The sequence below is a fragment of the Equus quagga genome, chromosome 22 (assembly GCF_021613505.1).
Source record: "Equus quagga isolate Etosha38 chromosome 22, UCLA_HA_Equagga_1.0, whole genome shotgun sequence".
NCBI lineage: Eukaryota > Metazoa > Chordata > Mammalia > Perissodactyla > Equidae > Equus > Equus quagga.
This window is the reverse complement of record NC_060288.1, coordinates 1,672,308-1,691,499: the sequence shown is the minus strand read 5'-3', so window position 1 is coordinate 1,691,499 and position 19,192 is coordinate 1,672,308. Positions and strand designations below refer to the sequence as shown.

The 19,192-nt window shown below is 43.3% G+C and overlaps 1 protein-coding gene across 1 annotated transcript; it reads right to left on the bottom strand.

The window, feature by feature from the left end:
- Positions 1-4,824: 4,824 nt before the first annotated feature.
- CHRNA6 (cholinergic receptor nicotinic alpha 6 subunit) lies at positions 4,825-17,903 on the bottom strand. Its single transcript, XM_046648686.1, has 6 exons — positions 17,825-17,903; positions 15,995-16,134; positions 9,397-9,441; positions 8,508-8,617; positions 7,430-8,405; positions 4,825-5,799 (listed from the first exon to the last, which is right to left on the bottom strand). The coding sequence occupies exons 1-6, from the start codon at positions 17,901-17,903 to the stop codon at positions 5,668-5,670; spliced, it is 1,482 nt and encodes a 493-aa protein (XP_046504642.1). The 3' UTR covers positions 4,825-5,667.
- Between the last annotated feature and the right edge of the window lie 1,289 nt (positions 17,904-19,192).

Here is a 19,192-nt window from a genome sequence, read left to right as displayed (position 1 = left end):
ACTTTGCCCCCCTTGTTCGACCTTGCCCAACAGAAGGTATCAAAGCCCAGGTTGTTTAGTCAAAGGCTGCAAACTCGTGGCCTTGCACGCAGCTTTTTTTTTGGCTAATGCAGAGACTATTTTTGTTTCTTAGTTGCCACATTTTAAAACTAGGAGATTTTATATAAAAAGGTGGATTTTCAGTTTCTCTTGAAAAATGAGACGATCAAGCACCCAAGCCCACGTTCCAGCATGATGACAACAGACTGGAGCTCAGTGGGGAGCAAATCAGCCTTTCCTTGAAGGTACCACCCCACATGGCTCCTGTAAACCCTGCGTGAGGACCCGCGCCCCGTGGGGTAGTCTCTTTGCACTTCAGCATCTGCTAATGTCAAAGGTTTTTATTCTCTGCCCGCTTCCTGCTGCCTCAGCCAAGAGAAGGATGAACTGGTGGAGGAGTTAAGGAGAAGAAATCTTGGGATGCTTCCACTCGATCCATGATTTATATTCCCAAAAATGTCTGCCATTCAACTCAGCAATGATGGATATTCTGAAGACTCGTATTTTTCCACATGAGCCATCTGTATCCCTTGCCCGCGTTAAAATAAACTTGGACCCTGCAGATAGTCCTGACTTTCCTAAAATAAGACACCATTAGCTGCTTCATCCGTCTAACCTGCTTGATAGTTCAAAGCTTTCTTCCTCCTTCTATTTACTGACAGTGAAAGATGCTTTCCCCTTACAAGGAAGCCATGCATTATGAGGTGGGCATGAGAGTGGGGAGGGGGCAAGATGGGCCATCTCAGTTGTCTTTTTCTATTTTCATCTCACAAGAGAGACTGAATTGTATGGGGTCTAGGTGTTACCGAACCAGGTTCATTTTTGCCCATCACTCAGAAAGCCAGTCACTGAGATGACAAGATTGCAGCAGAGAGAAAGTTTAAGCACAAAGTAGCCAAGCAAGGAAGCGGCAGGACGAGTCTCAAATCAGCCTCCTGGAAAACGGGGACCCAGGGATGTTTATGGGGGAGGGCGCAAGGTGGTCTGACATGTGGAGATAGGTGATTGGAGATGAGGAGAGGGGAGATAACTGATGATCTGCAAGGCGTAGTCAGACTTCATGCCTCTTCACAGGACGCATGTTCACAAAATGGGGGCATTAGTATGATCTGGGGGTGGAGTTTTTAGCCTCTTGATGTCAAAAGATCACTTAACGGACATCTGCACAGGTCCAGTTGATAGATTGTTGGTCTCAACTGGCCTGAACTGGACAAGGGGTCCTAATTCCTGATAAATAGCTCAAACACCCATTACCATGGGGACCCAGGCTCCAGGGAGATGTTACCTATAGGAGCCTAGTGGGAGTCGGGTAGCATATTTCCTAAGCAGCACAGTTACAATGAGTGGGTGAACACCTAAAAGCTATAATCAGAAATTACAAAAAAAAGAAAAACACTTTAGTTACTAGCTATCTAAGCATCAATGGCTAACTGTTTACAGGTTTCAAAGCAAATGGCTTAGCACTCAGGCGATGTGGGTTCTAGAGTTGAGTTTTTTAGCGATGTGATCACGGGCAAGGAAGCCACTCTACCTCTTGAGAGAAAAAAAACGGTTGGGCTACGTAATCTGTGAGTTCCATTCCATCCCAAAATGCTGTTGATTCTGTGGTTCAGACACACAAAGTCACCTCCATGAGTGTGCACGTGTGTGCACACACGCAGATATTGATAATGAAATTATAAAAGAATTTCAAGTCAATTCTAAAGTTAAAAATCTCAAGTAACAAAGAGGTCTTTAATGTTTTAATGTTGTCTTCATAACCCTTTATAAATTTGCAATTCTTGCTTCCTTTTGTTCTTCTGAACAGACGCTGTGACTCTCCTCTTTTCAAATGCTTATTTCTTTTTAAATGTGACAAGAGATTTTCACATATTGAGGTATATGGGGTAACTATTCGGGTTCAAAACTGAAGGCTTAAACTAAATAAAGCTGACTTATGGCCTATCCAACATACATTATGTGTCTGCTCTAACCATTAAAGAACACACCCTCTTAACATAAGAATGCATACTCCCCCTCCTACGCCCTATTGCTAACACCTAATCTCTTTCCTGTCTAGGCTCTTTCTCCACGTGGTCCTGCTAACTGGCAACTGAATACCTCTTTGAAGCTTTGATGAATATGTACCATGAGTGTGTTTAATGTGTGCACTTTGTTCTAAAAAGGTATACAACAGTGAAAACCATGCTTCTCCAGAACGCTTTCTTCTTTTCTGGAAAAGGCTTTCCCAGGTTATAATCCTCACTCTGGCTCTAGTAAAACTCACCTATCTCTCTTATTGGTTATTTTGCGTCAACAAATGTAGGTTTGTTTACTTGTGAGTACGAGATCCTCTCTTCTCTGAAGATCATTGAGCAACTTCTGGAAAGCTGGGCTGGGAAGTCCGAGGTATGTTGGAGTAGAAAAGAAAGTGTTAAGAAGTCAGGATTGGGGTTTTCTTGCCCCAGGCTGGAAGCACTTTCCTCCCATCTTCCTGCTTTGCAGTTCTTAAAAGTCTTGTTTTTATATCCAATGAGGTTAATATCCAGAGTATATAAAGAATGCCTACAACTCAACAACAGAAAAACAAAATAACTTGACTTTAAAAAGGGCAAAGGATTTGAAAATAGATTTCTCTAAAGAAGATATACAAATGGCCAATAAGCACAGGAAAAGGTGCTCAATATCGCTAATCATCAGGGAAATGCAAATCAAAACCATAAGAGGTATTACCTTACATCCATTAAGATGGCTACTATCAAAAAAACAGAAAATAACAAGTGTTGGCAAGGATGTGAAACTCTTCTGCACTGTTGGTATAGAATGTAAAATGTTGCAGCCACTGTGGAAAAGAGATAGCAGTTCCTCAAAAAATTAAAAATAGAATTACCACATAATCCAGCAATTCTCCCTCTCAGTATATACCCAAAAGAATTGAAGGCAGGGACTCAAAGAGATATTTGTACCCTCATATTCATGGCAACATTTTTCACAATAGCCAAAAGGTGGAAGCAACCCAACCCAAGTGTCCATTGATGAATGAATGGATAAATAAAATATAGTGTATCTGTATACAACGGAATATTTTTCAGCATTAAAAAGCAAAGAAATTTTAACATGCTACAACATGGATGAACCTTGAAGATATTATGCTTAGTGAAATAAGCCAATTACAAAAACACAGATATGGTATGATTCCACTTATATGAGGTACCTAGCGTAGTTAAATTCATAGAGCCAAAGTAGAGTGGTGGTTGCCAGGGGCTGGGGACAGGGGGAAAGGGGGGGTTGTTGTTTAATGGGTACAGAGTTTCAGTTTTGCAAGATGAAAAGAGTTCTGGGGGTAGATGGTGGTGATGGTTGTGTCACTGACTAACTGCCCTCAAAGGAAGAACTCAAAGGAAGTTTCAAAAGCACTTAACTATTTCTCAAAGTTGTTTTTCAGTTGTTAAGAGATGCAATTACCAACCACTCTGAACTGGTGATCCAAACCCCACCACAAAAGTGATGCTGCTCAGAGGGGCTGAGAAGTATCCAAGAGTTACCTGTGCTTCATTTTAACGTTAAGATCTCCACCCCAGGAGGAGCGTAACCTTAGTAACACAACATGCAATGTATGTGGAGGCACGTTTTCAAACTGCACCCATGAGAGAGTTTATGCCCACCTCTACACGTAATGATGAAACTTACCTTCTGAATATTTATTCCCCATCTGAAATAAAAGGCACATGTTTCCTCCCCCTTGCTCAGGGGCCACAGCTTTGGAAATGTTCCCTGTGGTCTCTTTATCCACTGCAAATAAATTTTACTTTGTGTGACAACTCCTTCTGGTAAAGGCTTTGATGTCAACTCACCCAGAAGCAAACCTGCTTTGGTTCAGTAACAGTTGCACAACAATGTGAATGTATTTAATACCACTGCATTGTACACTTAAAAATGGTTAAGATGATACATTTTATGTTATGTATATTTTACCACAGTTAAACTTTTTTAAAAATGAAATTAAATATTGATTATCTTAATAGTAAAAAAAAAGTATCAAGTACCAACCAAACTTCTGTAAACATAGATAAAATATAGGTACTACAATCACAAATATGAGAAGGATTAAAAATACTTTAAAACAGAGTAATTCAAATTTAAGACCTCCACCTGGTGTACCACAGACTGCCTTATGCTCCAGGATAGACAGACGGGGAAGAACTGACACGTGGTGATAGAAGTCACGGTGTATCAACATGATGGAGATTATGCAGTCACAAAAATTATACTTCAAGACTATGTAACATCACGCAGAAATGTTGCTGACATAATGTTTTGAGAAAACAGCAAAATGCAAAATTGAAAGGTAAAACGGAAGTGTAAAATTATGTATGCACATAGACGAGAACTAGAAAGCAAAAGGCGAAGAGGAAATCAGTTCCTTTGTTAGGCTAGATTTATTTTTTCTGCTTTAAAATACATCTTTAAAATTATGGTAATATTTACACAACAAATAAGAGGATAATAAATTAGAGTGGAATAAAATAGATTCCCAAGGTTCTCTCTCTCAGAAAAGGAATTGCTCCAAAAGGTGCAAGATCACGATGTCTTAGAGAAGAAATAATTTTTTTTTTTTTAAGATTTTATTTTTCCTTTTTCTCTCCAAAGGTCCCCAGTACATAGCTGTGTATTTTTAGATGTGGGTCCTTCTAGTTGTGGCATGTGGGACGCTGCCTCAGCATGGCCTGATGAGCGGTGCCATGTCCGTACCCAGGATTCGAACCAGCGAACCCCTGGGCCGCTGAAACGGAGAGCGCAGACTTAACCACTCAGCCACGGGGCCGGCCCCAAGAAATAATTTTATTTTCAGTCTCAGCTACAATGAACAAATAGAAAGTGTTATAGAAAAGATACCTTTTTGACCCATAACAAAGGTTCTTCCGGTTGCCCGGCCCTACCACGTCATTCCACTATTTTGATTGCTCTAATTATGTTCCCCACATGACACCTAATCTTGGAGATCTTTGTGTTTATGACATTTCCTAAAAAGCCGCAAGTGCTTGGGGACAAGAACCTATTTCTGTTACACTTGCGATGCCTAGCATCGTGCTGGGTTCCCACTCAAGTTTCATGCGATATGAATGCTAATTAAACACAGCCCGCTGAGATAGACTCAGACCACCCGCTTTTTGCCTATTAACGTATCAAATAATGCAGAAGTGTGTGAGCTACATCACAGAGACATGCACGAGAAAGCAAGCACGTAATACTAGTTCACAAGTGTCGCAAATGTCAGCGAGGTCCAGGCTCCAGAGTTTCACGTCTGGCGTGTGTCATTGTGCTGACAAGCAGCATGAACTGGAGGTACGACAGAACGTCCTTCTAGCATGGGTTGATGCCGTACAGGATTTGCTCTATGGTGGGTCTTTCCCATCATGTACAGACAAGAGAAGCCTGTGAGTGCTGCCAGCTCTGGGCGCCAGTGTTAACGCGTCTTCAAGTGCCCCTCTCTGCTACATAAGAGGGCATTTGGACTCCTAATTTGCAATAATGTCCTCTTTTTTCATCTAGTCATCTACGGGAAAGCTTTATGCCCCTTCCCTTGTGGTAGGAACAGAGAACAAATAAAGCATCTCTACTTTCTGAAGATAAGAGGAAAATACAGTCTTAAGATTTTCCTGTGCTCCCCAGTAGTGGCTGTAGAAACAGCCCTGCAGTTCCAAACACACAGACAATGATAAATAGCCAAAGAAATACTCTGTCCACCACCATGGCCACGTATTTCCAGTCGTCTTCCACCTGAAAGGAAAATAAAAAGTTAAAGCAACTTTTAAAAGCCAAAAGCATAGGAAATATGCTGTTTCATAAATAAGCTGCTTCCTTTTCAAAGAAGATCTCCCTGGCAATTTTCAAAGCAAACATTGGTAGCATTCGGGTTAACCTGTGTCTCCTATACAGAACACGGAAGAAGTCCTGTTTTGTCTGAGGAGGGGGGATGCACGCGCCCCTTAGGGCCTCGGGCAGCTGCCGACAGAGCAAGCGGGATTCCTTGGGTCACAAAGGACTTCCCCGACTCCCAAGGAATAGGTGCTCAGAGAGCTCCACTCTTGTCATTGTCATTGTGTTCTGACCTCTCGGCAAGCCTGGGAAATGGGTTTGAGGCGGGGGCGTGGGGTGAGGTATGATGAAGGAATGCCTCATCAGGAGTAGGCAGTCCTCGAGACCCCAAGTCACGCTGGCCGTGGAGAGGTCACTGCGTGTCTCACCTCCTTCTAGTTCCTGACCTCCAACCTTCTGCTGAAGTCTCAAGCTGCGTCTTGAGACCCCTATCTGGCAGTGATGGAGTCAACAGCAACTCTGCCCTGGATTTTATGAGGGTGTCGCCATGAAGGTGAATTCTGGGCTCACTCATCCTGTGACACAGCTCCCAGCCCCTGCCTGTGTGACATGCAATCACAGTATCTTCCCCTGCACCAACAGGGCGGACTTCAGGTCTTGCAACATCCTTCACTAGGAGATCTGAACGCTGGCAGCTGCAGTATGAGGTCAAACTAGGACACCTGGCATGGGTTTTCAGATGCCTTCAGCTGGTCATCCTTATGGTATGGAAAATTGACATGATTTTTTTTAATCTTTTTTTTTTTTTTTTTGGTGAGGAAGAGTGGCCCTGAGCTAACATCTGTTGCCAACCTTCCTCTTTTTTATTTCCTCCCAAAGTCCCAGTACCTAGTTGTACATGCTAGTTCTAGGTCTTCTATGTGGGATGCCGCCACAGCAAGTTCTGACGAGCAGTGCTAGGTCCACGCCCAGGATCTGAACCTGGGCCGCTGAAGCAGAATGCTTGAACTTAACCGCTCAGCCACAGGCGGGCCCCGAAACGATTTTCCTGAACTCTCCTAGAGGACAGGGGAGGCCCATGTGCTATAGTTAAACTCTGGGCAGCAGGAGCGGAACATGTTGATGCTAAAAATACCCCTAAGGCTCCTTCAGTCAGCACCTAATCCCTGTCAAGCAGAACAAGTGGGACAGGAGCCGGGCAGGCTCACCCGCGCCTCCCTCCACCACTCTCAGATAGCAGGCTGCTCTGCAGCCGTTGCTCCAGCCCCTCTGGGGCAGCTTTCCCCTTTCCACCTTTCTGCCCACGGCTGTTTCTTGTTCAGGGCCTTCAGGTTTCACTCACCAAGGTTGCCCTGAGTGATGATCTTAAGCAATTTCCACATGAGTTAACATTTCTGGAGGTGGAGATTTGCTCTGGGGCCACACCTTACCACCCCCACCCTAGTCAGTCCGCTCATAACTGCGCAACAACAGAGCTGGACCTTAGAGCAACGCCCCTGAGCTCCTGTGAAGAGAACCCACCCTAGGACCCGCCACGCCCGGAAGGGGCCTGGAGGCCTGCAGCTGGGGGCGGCTGGAGGGGGGCAGTTACCTCCTTCGCTTCATTTTGGTTCTTCATGTTTTCTGCTATGAATCGAACACTGTCAATCACGTCTTCGACCTCAGGCGAGTGCTCTGAACTTCCGGTCGTCCACTGTAAAGGCTGATGACTTAACCTTCTCCTGGTGGCAAGCTCACCTGATCTATGGCAGTGGCAGGATTCTTTCAGACGTTTGGGCTGTCTGCAATGATCCAACTTGACTTTGGCAGGCCTACTGGGAAGGCCTTTGCGCTTTTTCTCAGAACTTGCCTCCCTCGTCTTGTCCAGAGGCCTCCCCATCATCAGGATCTGGGGTAAGAGCCGGAGGAAAACCGTCTTCACCCATTTGGGCATGGTGTGTGTTGTCGGGGTGCGATAGTGTATGTTCAACACAAATACAGTCACCACGATGGACAGGGTGACAAAGATCATGGTGAACAGTAGGTACTCGCCCACCAGTGGGATCACGAGAGACGTGGACGGGATGGTTTCTGTGATTACGAGCAAAAACACAGTCAGAGAAAGCAGAACTGAAATGCAAAGTGTCACTTTTTCACCACAGTCAGAAGGCAGGTAAAAGACCAACACAGTTAGAAAGGAAATAAAGAGACAAGGGATGATCAGATTAGTGGTGTAAAACATTGGCAATCGTCGAATATAGAAAGAATAGGTTATATCTGTGTATATTTCTTCACAACAGTTGTACTTTATGTCATGCTTGTAGCCAGAAGCATCAACAATTTCCCATTCACTGTTTTCCCAAAAATCATTCATATCCACTTTAGATCCAATGATTAGAAGATCAATTTCAGCTTTGTCATATGTCCAGGAACCAAATTTCAGGGAACAATTTTGATGATCAAAAGGGAAAAAAGTGATATCCATAGGACAGGAACTCTTAAAAATGGCTGGCGGAGTCCAGGTTATCATGCCATCATACGTGAGAAGAGCTTTTGTCTTGCCTTCAACTTGGAAGTCACCAACAGCACTGCAAAGAAAATCAGACAGCATTAGCAACCTGCCTTTGCTATGGGTCAGCAGGTACCACAGGCAACTTTGGAAAGACACTACTGCTGTCAGACGCCCATACTTGTTATAGAGAACAATGTCAGGCTTCCAGATCTTATCTGCAGGGACGCGAAGAGTCTCGATACCATCATATTCCATTGGATCCCAGCGCAATTTATAATCATTCCAGATCTAAAGAAAATAGAAGTCAGTTTAAAAAAAATTTCTTAATAACTTTCTTCTAACGCTAATTCTATGTTGGTTCAGTAGTTTTTTTTTTTAAAAAAAGGCTCTAATTTGAAGAGTACATTGATTTCTATCAAAAGTTGCGAGATTAAATCCATGGGGAATAGGGGGCTAGGTAGCCGAACTGATTTTGGCAAATATAAATTATCCAATAGATATTAGATAATTATCTATTGATCATTAATTAGCTGACCAGGTTATAGGCTCCATTTCCATGTTCCATGGACTATATTCTGGAGTAGCAACCCATTTCTAATATTAAAAAGATAATTCAAGTGTACCATGATGAGTTCATTACAAAATCTGTGTAAATGATTCAGACAGTAAGAACGAGATGGTATAACTGATAAAACCAGCTGGTGGGAACCTAACCCACACGCTCTCGTGCTCAGCTACTGACGTCCCTAGGCCTGGTGCAGCAGGATCAAAGAGTGGGCGTCTGACTCTGGAGCTCAAGGTATAGACAAAAATAGGAGACTTGAGAAGAGAAATCAGAAAGGACAGAGTCTCTGTGTCCCAGAGAACTTGCCACTAGGTTTCTGCACTGGTGAAACTTGCATCAAGCCAGCTGTTACAGACTGAACTTTAGGCTTTGGAGATACAGCATCTTTTGTGCTCTACCATAAGCTGGAGATGAAAGAGGGAACGCTAGACTTTAGACATTGTTGGAGCTGACACACAGGTAATGCAGGTCCAAGAGCAGGACACATGGGGTAGACACATACGTGACGTAGCCACAGATTGGTTTCCATGATCTGGTTTACTTCATCCTGGGAAGAAGAAATAATATTTTTAGCCTCAAATATACTTGCCAATAAGATGGATCTTAGAGCAAGAATTACAATTAAAAAGAGCCACATCTGAGTTATTCATGATAATGGAGGAAAACAAAGAAGACTGCAAATGTAACTTATAAAAAGCAACCAGAAATACGATATTTCCAGATCTGGTCCCAACTCTGTTGACTTTGAAAGGAAATATGCCTTTAAGACTGTTTTTCAAATTTGATTTAACCCTCAGCTCTTCTGTGAAGGCTTTCCGATCACCACAGCCCATAAAGATTTCTGATTCCATGAAAGGAAAGAAGAGAGAGAAGAGAAAGCGGGAAGGAGGGAGAGGAAATCTTCCAGATGGTGATAAGTCCGACCCTGGTTCACTGCTTTTGCATCTCCTTCCCCACTCCGTGAACACCTTCTTCCTCGACTAAACCTCGGTACTCTCTAGGATCTGGATCCTGAGTCCAGCTGCCCCTGGAGATGTCAGCCTCAGCTCACCGTGGAGTCTTCCAGCTGGAACTCACCACTCCCTACAACACACCCCCCAACCCCTCAAGCCATTGTTGATGCTTCAATCATTCATTACATTGAGTACCTACTATGTGCTCTGTAAACGCTGGGACTACAGTAATAAACAGGATGGAAACATCCCTGCCTTCATGTGTCTTAGTTGTTAGTTGGAGAGACAGAAAATCAATAATAGATACATAATATAATGTAAGATAAGATAGTGATAAGTCCTACGAAGAAAAATAAAGAGGGATGGGGTGGTCTGTGTATGTGCAGAAACACATACACACACATGCACATATCCATGCTCACAGGCACACACACACACACACATCTATTTGACAGGAAGAGCAAAAAAGGCTTCTCTGAGGAGGCAGTTTCAGCAGGTATGACGAGAGTCACAGGGCTATCTGGCAGAAAAGCATTCCAGGCTGACATTCCAGATACAGTGTGTTGCTAAGCAGCTGCCAGCTCTCAGTGGGAAAGCTACTAAAGACACATCCAGAGACTTCAGCAGCCCTACAGCACAACAGGGGGCTCTTGATGGCTACCCAGTGGCCAGCAGTGGGTTCCCAGAACTTGCCGACCTTGCTTCCCAAGATTCGAGCCCCCTCCAGAGTAAATGGGCTCAAGTGGAGCTGTGGCCAGGGCTCGGACCCCAGCCGGCTCTGGTTCACTGAGGCGCGCTGCAGGTCTCCACTCCCCCCGGAGAGCTCTAACTGGAGACCTTACCAAGCTTCCTCCTTCAGATGAGTTTGTGTCGAGTCATGGTAAGCCCCAGGGTTTTAAAACGTCCACAAAAGGAGTTATATTCATAGTTTCCTATTGGTCAAGGAAAGCAAAGAAATGGACTATACTTGTCCATTGGCCAAGCAGTCCTTGGCTTTACAAATACCCAAACGTAAAGTCAGTGCCTTCTGCTCATGAGAGGGTCACCTTGTGACCTGCAGATTCCAGCAGAGGTCATGTCAGTAAATCCATTGGCTGTCAGTCAGAAATGGACTAGCTCCGTGGTCCAGAAAGGTCTTGGAGGCAATTGTAGTAAGCATCTTCCAAAGATCACTTCCTCTCTGTACACCAGCATACTGTGTTCAGAGGGCCAATGTACACTGTGAATTACCACATTCTGTTCAGAGATTTAAAATCAGTTGCAATATTGTCCTGACGACATCCCTGTCTCCCTGCTCACACTTCCACAGGCTGGTGAGGCTCCACGTGGTGTATACACCCTCAGAGGTGTCAGCCACATTTATGGATCAGGACCTGGTCTGGCAAGTCCTGTTCTCCATCCAATTGCAGACCACACCAATGGCTATGGGCACTGCCATCAGACAGCCCAGCTGGAGGAAGCCAGAGAACCACAATACCACTCCACGTTCCTGGGACCATTATCCTATAGTACTATGAACAACTTTAACTTTATCATACATTTGATAACTTAAAAGAAATGAACGAATTCCTCAATAAACACCAACTAGCCAAATTCAAAGAAGATGAAATAAACAATCTGAATAGCCTATAGCTGTCAAAAAAAATTGAATTTATAATTAAAAATCTCCTGGAAATCTCCAGGCCCAGTAAGTTTCCCTAGAGAATTCTACCAAATTAATTCTAATTAATTCATTCTAATTAATTAATTCTTCTAATTAATTCTAAAGAAGAATTAATATCAATTTTACACAATCTACTCCAAAAAATAGAAGAAGAATGAACAACTCCCAATGCTTTTTATGAAGCTAGTATTATTCTGACACAAAATTCAGAAAAAGACAGCAAAAAAAAGGGAGAAAATTACAAATCAATATTTCTCATGAACTTAGATGCAAAAATCATCAACAAAATATTAGCCAACTGAATCTAACAACACATAAAAAGTTATACACCATGACCAAGTGAGATGCAAGGCTGGTTCAACATTCAAAACCAATCAATGTAATTTACCCCATCAACAAGCCGAAAAGAAAAATCATGTGATTGTATCAATTGATGCAGAAAAAGCATTTGACAAAATTCAACATCAATTCATGATTAAAAGCCCTCTGAAAACTAAGAACAAAGGCGAACTTTCTCAACTTGATAAGAGTATTTACAAAACACCTACAGCTAACATTATATGAATTGGTGAAAGACTGAAGATCTTTCCTTAAGATGGGGAACAAGGCAAGGATGTCCTCTCTCACCGCTCTCACTCAACACAGTGCTGGAAGTTCTAGCTGCTGCAATGAGACAAGAAAAGTGAAAAAAGGCACAGACTGGAAAGAAAGAAATAAAACTACCTCTATTTGCATATGACATGGTTGCCTACATAGAAAATTCATGGAATCTATAAAAATACTGAAACTGATAAGTGAGTTCAGCCAGATCTCAGGATACAAGATCAACATACAAAAATTAATTATATTTCTGTAGACTAACAATGAGCATGGAGGAACCAAAATGAAAAACATAATACCATTTTCAACTGCCCCAAATAAAACAAAATACTTATGTATACACACAACAACACATGTACAGGATCTATACTCCAAAAACTACAAAATGCTGAAGAAAGAAGAGCTAAATAAATAAGAAATATTCCACATTCATGGATTAAAAGACCCAACATAGTAAAGATGAGCATGAAGACTCATTGTTGTAAAATCTATAGATTTATGCAATTCTTATCAAAATCCTAGCAAAGTCTTTTGTGGACATATGCAGCTATTCTAAGGCATGGGCCCCAGAATAGCTAAGAGAATCTTAACAAAGAAGAGTAAAGTGGTAGGAATCCCTCTAGCCAACATTAAGACTTACTCTCCAGCTACAACGATCAAGTGTGTGTGGTATGGGTGGAGGGGCAGTCACCTAGATCAATGAAACAGAATAGAAGACCCAGAAACAGAGCCACACAAATGTTCGCAACTGATTTTTCATAAAAGTGCAAAACTAATTCAATGGAAAAAGGATGGCCTTTTCACTAAATGGTACTGGAACAACTGGACACCCATAGACCAAAAAAAGAGAAAAAAAGGACCCATGTCACATCTTAGACAAAAATTAACTCAAAATGGATCACAGGCTTAAATGTAAAACATAGTAAAACTTTTAGAAAAGAATAGAAAATCTCCAGGATCTGGGATAAAGCAAAGAATTCTTCGACTTGACACCAAGAGCAAAACATACAAAAGAAAAATGGATAAATTGGACTTCATCAAAATTAAAAGCTTCATGTGAAAGCCCATGTGAAAGGGATGAAAAGATAAGCTACAAACTGGGATAAAATATTTGCCAATCATATATCTGGCAAAGCACTAGTATCTAGAATATAGAAAGAATTCTCAACACTCAACAGTAAAAAAAAGAAATCAAACAATCCAATTCAAAAATGGGCAAAAGGACACGAACATGTCACTGAAGAGAATATGCAGATGGCAGATGAGCTCATGAAAAGATGCTCTATATCATTGGTCACGAGGGCAATGCAAATTAAAACCACAATGGGATATCATTACATACTTCTTAGAATGGTAAAGAAAAAATAGTGACAACCCAAATACTGGCAAAGACGTGGATAAACTGGATCACTTGTACATTGGGATTGGGCATGAACAAGGGTACAGACACTCCGGAAAGCGTTTTGGCAGTTTCTTAACTAAATGTGCAACTACTATATGACCCAGCAATTGCATCCCTCAGTTTTTACGGAGAGAAACAGACGCATGTTCACACAAACACCTGTTCAGAAACGTTCACAGCAGCTTTACTTGTAACGGACCCAAACTGGAATCAGCCCAAATGTTTTTGAGACAATGAATGGTTAAACAAACCCTGGTATAAACGCTGTGAAATACTACTCACCAAAAGAAGAAATCAACTACTGATACAACCCACTTTGATGAATCTCTAGGGAATTATGCTGAGTGAAAAAGCCAATCCCACAAGGTTACACACGGTATGATTCCATTATATATAACTTTTTTAAAATGACAAAATTTTAGAAATGGAAGGCGGGTTCGTGGCTGTGATTGGGGAAACTGGGCGGAGTGTCCAAATCTCTCTATTATTTCTTACAACTGCATGTGAATCTACAATTATTTCAATAAATAAAATTTTGATTTAAAAAACTGCATTTCCCAAGTCTCCCTTGCAGCTAGAGGTCATCAGTGAGAGGGGAAGCAGAAGCTCTCAGTGGGAGTTCTGAGAATATCCTTAAGGAAGTCACAGGTGTCTGCTATGTGCCCCTTTCTCCCTTCCTCGTACATCTTGCCAAGAATGTGCATATGGTGAGTGAAAATCAGCAGTTATCTTGGACCTTGAGGCAACACCAAGAGAAGAAACCACATGCTAAAGATGGTGAAATAGAAAGATAGAAGGAACCTTGGTCACTGTCACCACGTATGCCTTATGCTTTCAGCATCACAAACCATGTGATTGACATCTCCTGGAGTGATGCAGTGCATAACCTGGGCTACTGAACACGGTGGTGCAACTGCTAATATCATGAAGCCACCTGGTGTTAACCTCCTAGACTGTTAACCTTTAGATTTCTGTTACATAAGAAAGAAACTCGTCTTATTTAAGCTGTGCTATTTTTTTTATTGCTTGATAACAGCCAAATGCGATGTCAAAATCTGTATTCAGCAGTCCCCCACACACCAGCTCCAGAACAACGTCTGAAAGGGAAAATCAACCAGGGACTTGAAGTGACATTGTACAGTGACATGACCTTCATGTACTTTAGAGGAAACAGCTCAGTCTTCCGTTCATAACAACCCAATCCATAGCAAGTACGGCTTCCAGCCCAGTAGGAAACCAGTAACCAGTACTAAGCTATTTAGGGGGTGAGGGAGAGGTGGTCAGAATAGACACAAAAGAAATATTTATTAAAGGAATGAGTGGGCCTATCTAGGTGAGAGAAAACATCTGGCTTTTTTTATTTGAACCAATCTGTATCAGTGTCTACACACTTCCAGCCTGGGCCAGAAGCTAGAGGACCAGGCCAGGGTCAGCCTAGTCCACCGGGAAGCATGGGCTGGAGAAAGGTGGGCCCTGACTTCACATCTGCGGTTAAGGTCTTTCCCCGAGTACACCTAGAGAGCCCCACTGTTTTCCGGCAAAGTCTAGGAGAAGGGAGGGCTCGCTCCCCGTCCACGGGCCGGGACTGACCTGGTAAGGGCTCCCTCCGTCTGTGCACTGCTGTCTCAGGAACGCTCTCTCACCCCGGCCTCTGGAGATGCTTCAGACTTCCCTTTCCTCCTGAGCCTGCCTGTTGCTGGAATTTGGTCCCAGTCCTGTGGCTCAGGCCAGCCCTGCCCTCTCCTAGGCCTTGGAGCTCAGAACCCTGCTCGAAGTTAGTGTACCAGGTCCCACTACCTTCTCCCCTAGCAACCCAGGGTGTGAAGGTTATTCAAAAGAAAGCACTCTAGTCCTGCTTGCCCTTGAACACCATAGCAATTAATTAAAATAAGAGCTCTGAATTCTCATGTTTTTTCAGGCCTGGATGGAACCCTATATGATAGAAAGTGAATTTTTCTTTCTGACAGAATGTGCAAGACTTAGAGCAACTCTTTCTCCATGGAGTGAAAAGAGCATGAGCTCTGGGACAGAGCAGGCCTGCTCTAAGCCTTGGGTCCACCATCTGGTAGTTGTATGACCTCGGGAACGTTGCTGTACTAAGCTTTCGTCTCCTCAGCTGCAAAAGGCAGGTGACGGCCAGTGAGTGTAGGCAGTGTCTGGTGCATAATAGGTGCACACGGAAGTCACCTTCTTTTGTATTCTCCCTACAACTTCCCCGTCACCTCTCTGTTTCATAAACTGGTTCTGCAAGCACTTCCAGAAAAACTCTGCCTTAATGTGAACAATTACAGCATCGGTGGGGAGAATAGCTCCCTCCCAATGGATGGCTCTGAAGGGCCAGCACTCATGTAGATTTTTGTTTGTGCGTACTTTTTACGTGTACTTATATACCGTGTGCACCAGCGGGGACAATGTTCGGGAATGGCTCTGACCCTCAGAGTTGGGGCTCCTTGAGGAGCAGCGGGGAGCTCGCGGCACTTACCACGTCAGCTAGCTGTGTGATGGCCACTTCAAAATACACCGTGACAGGGTCAGAAACATTTTCCACAGGCCTGATGAACTGGTTATAATGAGCAAACAGTTTGTGAAAGAGCCTCTCCTCAGATGCACAGCCTGCGCAGCCTGCGTGGGCAAACAGAGGGAAGAGTTAGAGAGGCAGAGAGGGCACTGGCAGGTGGGGAGGTTCTGGTGGCTTCCACCACCGGGCAATGCGGGCAGTGGGGCATCCAAACCCCTTGGGTGCCCTGGCTCCTGCACAGGGCCTTCCCACGCACGTCCCCTGGTGCCTGTTTCAGCTCCTTTCTAGTCTTGCTTGCTAGGCTTGCTAGTCATCTTTGCAACACAGACAGAAGAGTAACGCCTACATCTCAGGCCTGGCGAGATAACTAATAAAATACTGTTCATAAGAGCACTCTTAAAAGTCTGAGGCCCCGCAAACACCCGGGAGACCCGAGGCTCGGCCGTCTGCTTAGGTCGCTGAACAGCACTCACAGTCTTACTGATCCCGTAACCCCAGCAAAGGCTGCCCCTCAAACGCTGCGCCAGCTGACTCTGTCTCCGCCACCAGCAGGCGTTTAGCTGGGAAACCTTCACCACGAAACTGGAATTACTAGGAATTCCACTAAGGTCTTAATTAACAAGGCGTACTCCTTTCAAAATCAACTTTGAAATTCAATTATTTTGGAGATTAGTGAGAGTGCAAGGTTTTTAAGGCAAATTTACTTAGAATGCTTTTTAAAGAATTCAAAATTGGTTCTTATACAATAGCATTTTCTGTTATTAAAGTTTAGACAATAGTTTAATGCATATCTTTGTATTTTGTAAGAATGCATTGAAAGCAGGTTACTCGCCCTCATTCGGCATAATTCATTTCCTTCACGCCCTCCATATTTTCCCTTATAGCATTCAAATTTGACACCTGAAATATTATTCTACAAATTTCCTAAAGAGATTTATATCCTGAAAGAAAAAATTTAAAGGGATTGAAAAGCTTGTTAGGCAAAATTAATGAAAGGATGGCTCTTATATTACTAAATAAAAAGAGTTGTTTGATGAATGCAGTTGGAAACACTGAAATACAGATTTTACCAGGAAAGAACAATTTTAAATGTAAAACACCATTCTTAATATCAGAATTAAGACTGATAGAAATATTTCTACATAGAAGAGACAATAAAAAACAATCCTCCCCATTACCCATTTTCTCTCTTTGAGACACTTTTTCCCTTGGAGACGTTTTAGCCGAACCGCCGCTGGGTCCCCCGCAGCCAGCGCCCAGGGACGCGGTGTGGCTCAGCAGAGCCGCAGCTGTCCGTGGCTAAGTCTCTTAACTTTTACAATGAACGATCTGAGTCTTAGGACACACTTCAGCACAGTAACATGGCACATTTCCCAGGACAAAGGTGAGTACAAAACGAAGGGGTCATAGACGGAGTAATAGTTTCAGCTCACAAATAAAACACAGTTTAGAGAAAATATTAAATACAAATAAATATATTGAATACATCCTTAGCAGAGATGGATAGAAAACTGCATCATTATTATTACTGCCGTATTTTGATTGGAAAAATAAAATATCATTTGCAACATTTCACTGTCCTCCCCATTACACCCCCAAAAATCTCATCTTACGTGTGAAGCCTAATCAATCAATAAATAGCTTAATTAGCAATTCTAACAGCAGTAATTCCTGTGCAGACACTCTACGTGTTCAGCCACAGAATATTGCATCTCTGTGCAGCAAGACCAACCAGAAAAGGAGAGTAAATACATGTAGCTCAAGAATATGAGATCAAGCAGACATAAAACCTACCTTTAAAGAAAGGTATCAGTATACACAACCAGAGACACAAACCGAAGCGAAGGGACCCCTGGCCCCTGCTGGTCAGCATGATGGAAACACACCTCGATTTCCTTTTCTAGTCGAAAGATTGTGGAAAACAAAGAGCTATCAGACAGCCACACGCATCCGACCTTTCAGTCATCAGAGGCCCAGGGTAATCCGCGCGTGTCTTCCGTGATAAAAACATTCACGACCGTAACCCGGTGTCCCCGTATCAGAGCCTGAGGCCAACAGAAAAAGGCAAATAAAAAGGGCACAATCTCCTGTCGGCTGAGTCATCACATTTCCTGTCACCCTAGATGTCTTTTCGTGCAAGAGCCGTGAAGAAAAGCAGGGAGGCAGTGCTCAGCAGACAGGACCGAGGGGACGGAGAACACCACCGTGACTCGGTGGGCCTTTCTACGGCGCGGGCGCAAGCACAGTCCTGCGGGGAACAAGCACACATTTACTGAGCTCCAACGGCAGGGAAAGTGTGCACCGGGTCCCAAACAGTGTATTCTGATTCAGTGAATTCTCTGCTTAAGCAAGGCTTGTTATTGGAAAACTTTCCAAACTATGAGCCCCTGTTCCTGTCCTAGTATGTGGCTTACAGAGAACAGAACTCACCTGGTTTTCTCTGACTCCAGGGCTGCTGGTGCCTCATCTTTCTGAGTTCAGTGACCACCACCCAGGACTAGAGACTCGAGGTCTGAGATGAGAGGAGTAAGCGCTGAACACAGGCTGCCACCTGGACAGTTCCATGTTTATTTAAACATCCTTGTCACCAACTGGTTTTCTCACAATTTTCTTCTTTCCTCTACAAATTTAGTATCAATAGGATTCTGATGAATTAGGCCTTCTGGTCAGATTTTGGTGTGGGTTAAAGAGGAGTTAGACCCACAACAAAATGAAAAGGCAACCCACAGAATGGGAGAAAATATTTGCAAACCACGTATCTGACAAAAGGCTGATATCCAAACTACATAAGGAACTCATAAAACGCAACAGCAAAAAACTAATGAGTCCAATTTAAAAATGGACAAAGAACCTGAATAGACCTTTTTCTAAAGAAGACATACAAATGACCAGGAGGTATATGAAAAGGGGTTCAACGCCACAAATCATCAGGGAAATGCAAATCAAACAACAATGAGATATCACCTCACATCTATTAAGATGTCCATTATCAAAAAGACGAGGGGCCGGCTTCGTGGCCGAGCGGTTAAGTTTGCTTGCTCCGCTGCGGCGGCCCAGGGTTGGGATCCTGGGTGCGGACATGGCACCGCTTGTCAGGCCACGTTGAGGCAGCGTCCCACATCCCACAACTGGAAGGACCTGCAACTAAGATATACAACTATG

Excerpts from the sequence above, each read along its gene's own strand:
- CHRNA6 (XM_046648686.1), bottom strand. The coding sequence starts at position 17,903 with ATGCTGACCAGCAGGGGCCAGGGGTCCCTTCGCTTCGGTTTGTGTCTC. Across the intron at positions 9,442-15,994 it reads TCACACAGCTAGCTGACGTG|GATGAAGTAAACCAGATCAT; the intron begins GTAAGTGCCGCG and ends TCTTCTTCCCAG. Across the intron at positions 8,406-8,507 it reads GACATTGTTCTCTATAACAA|TGCTGTTGGTGACTTCCAAG; the intron begins GTATGGGCGTCT and ends TTTTCTTTGCAG.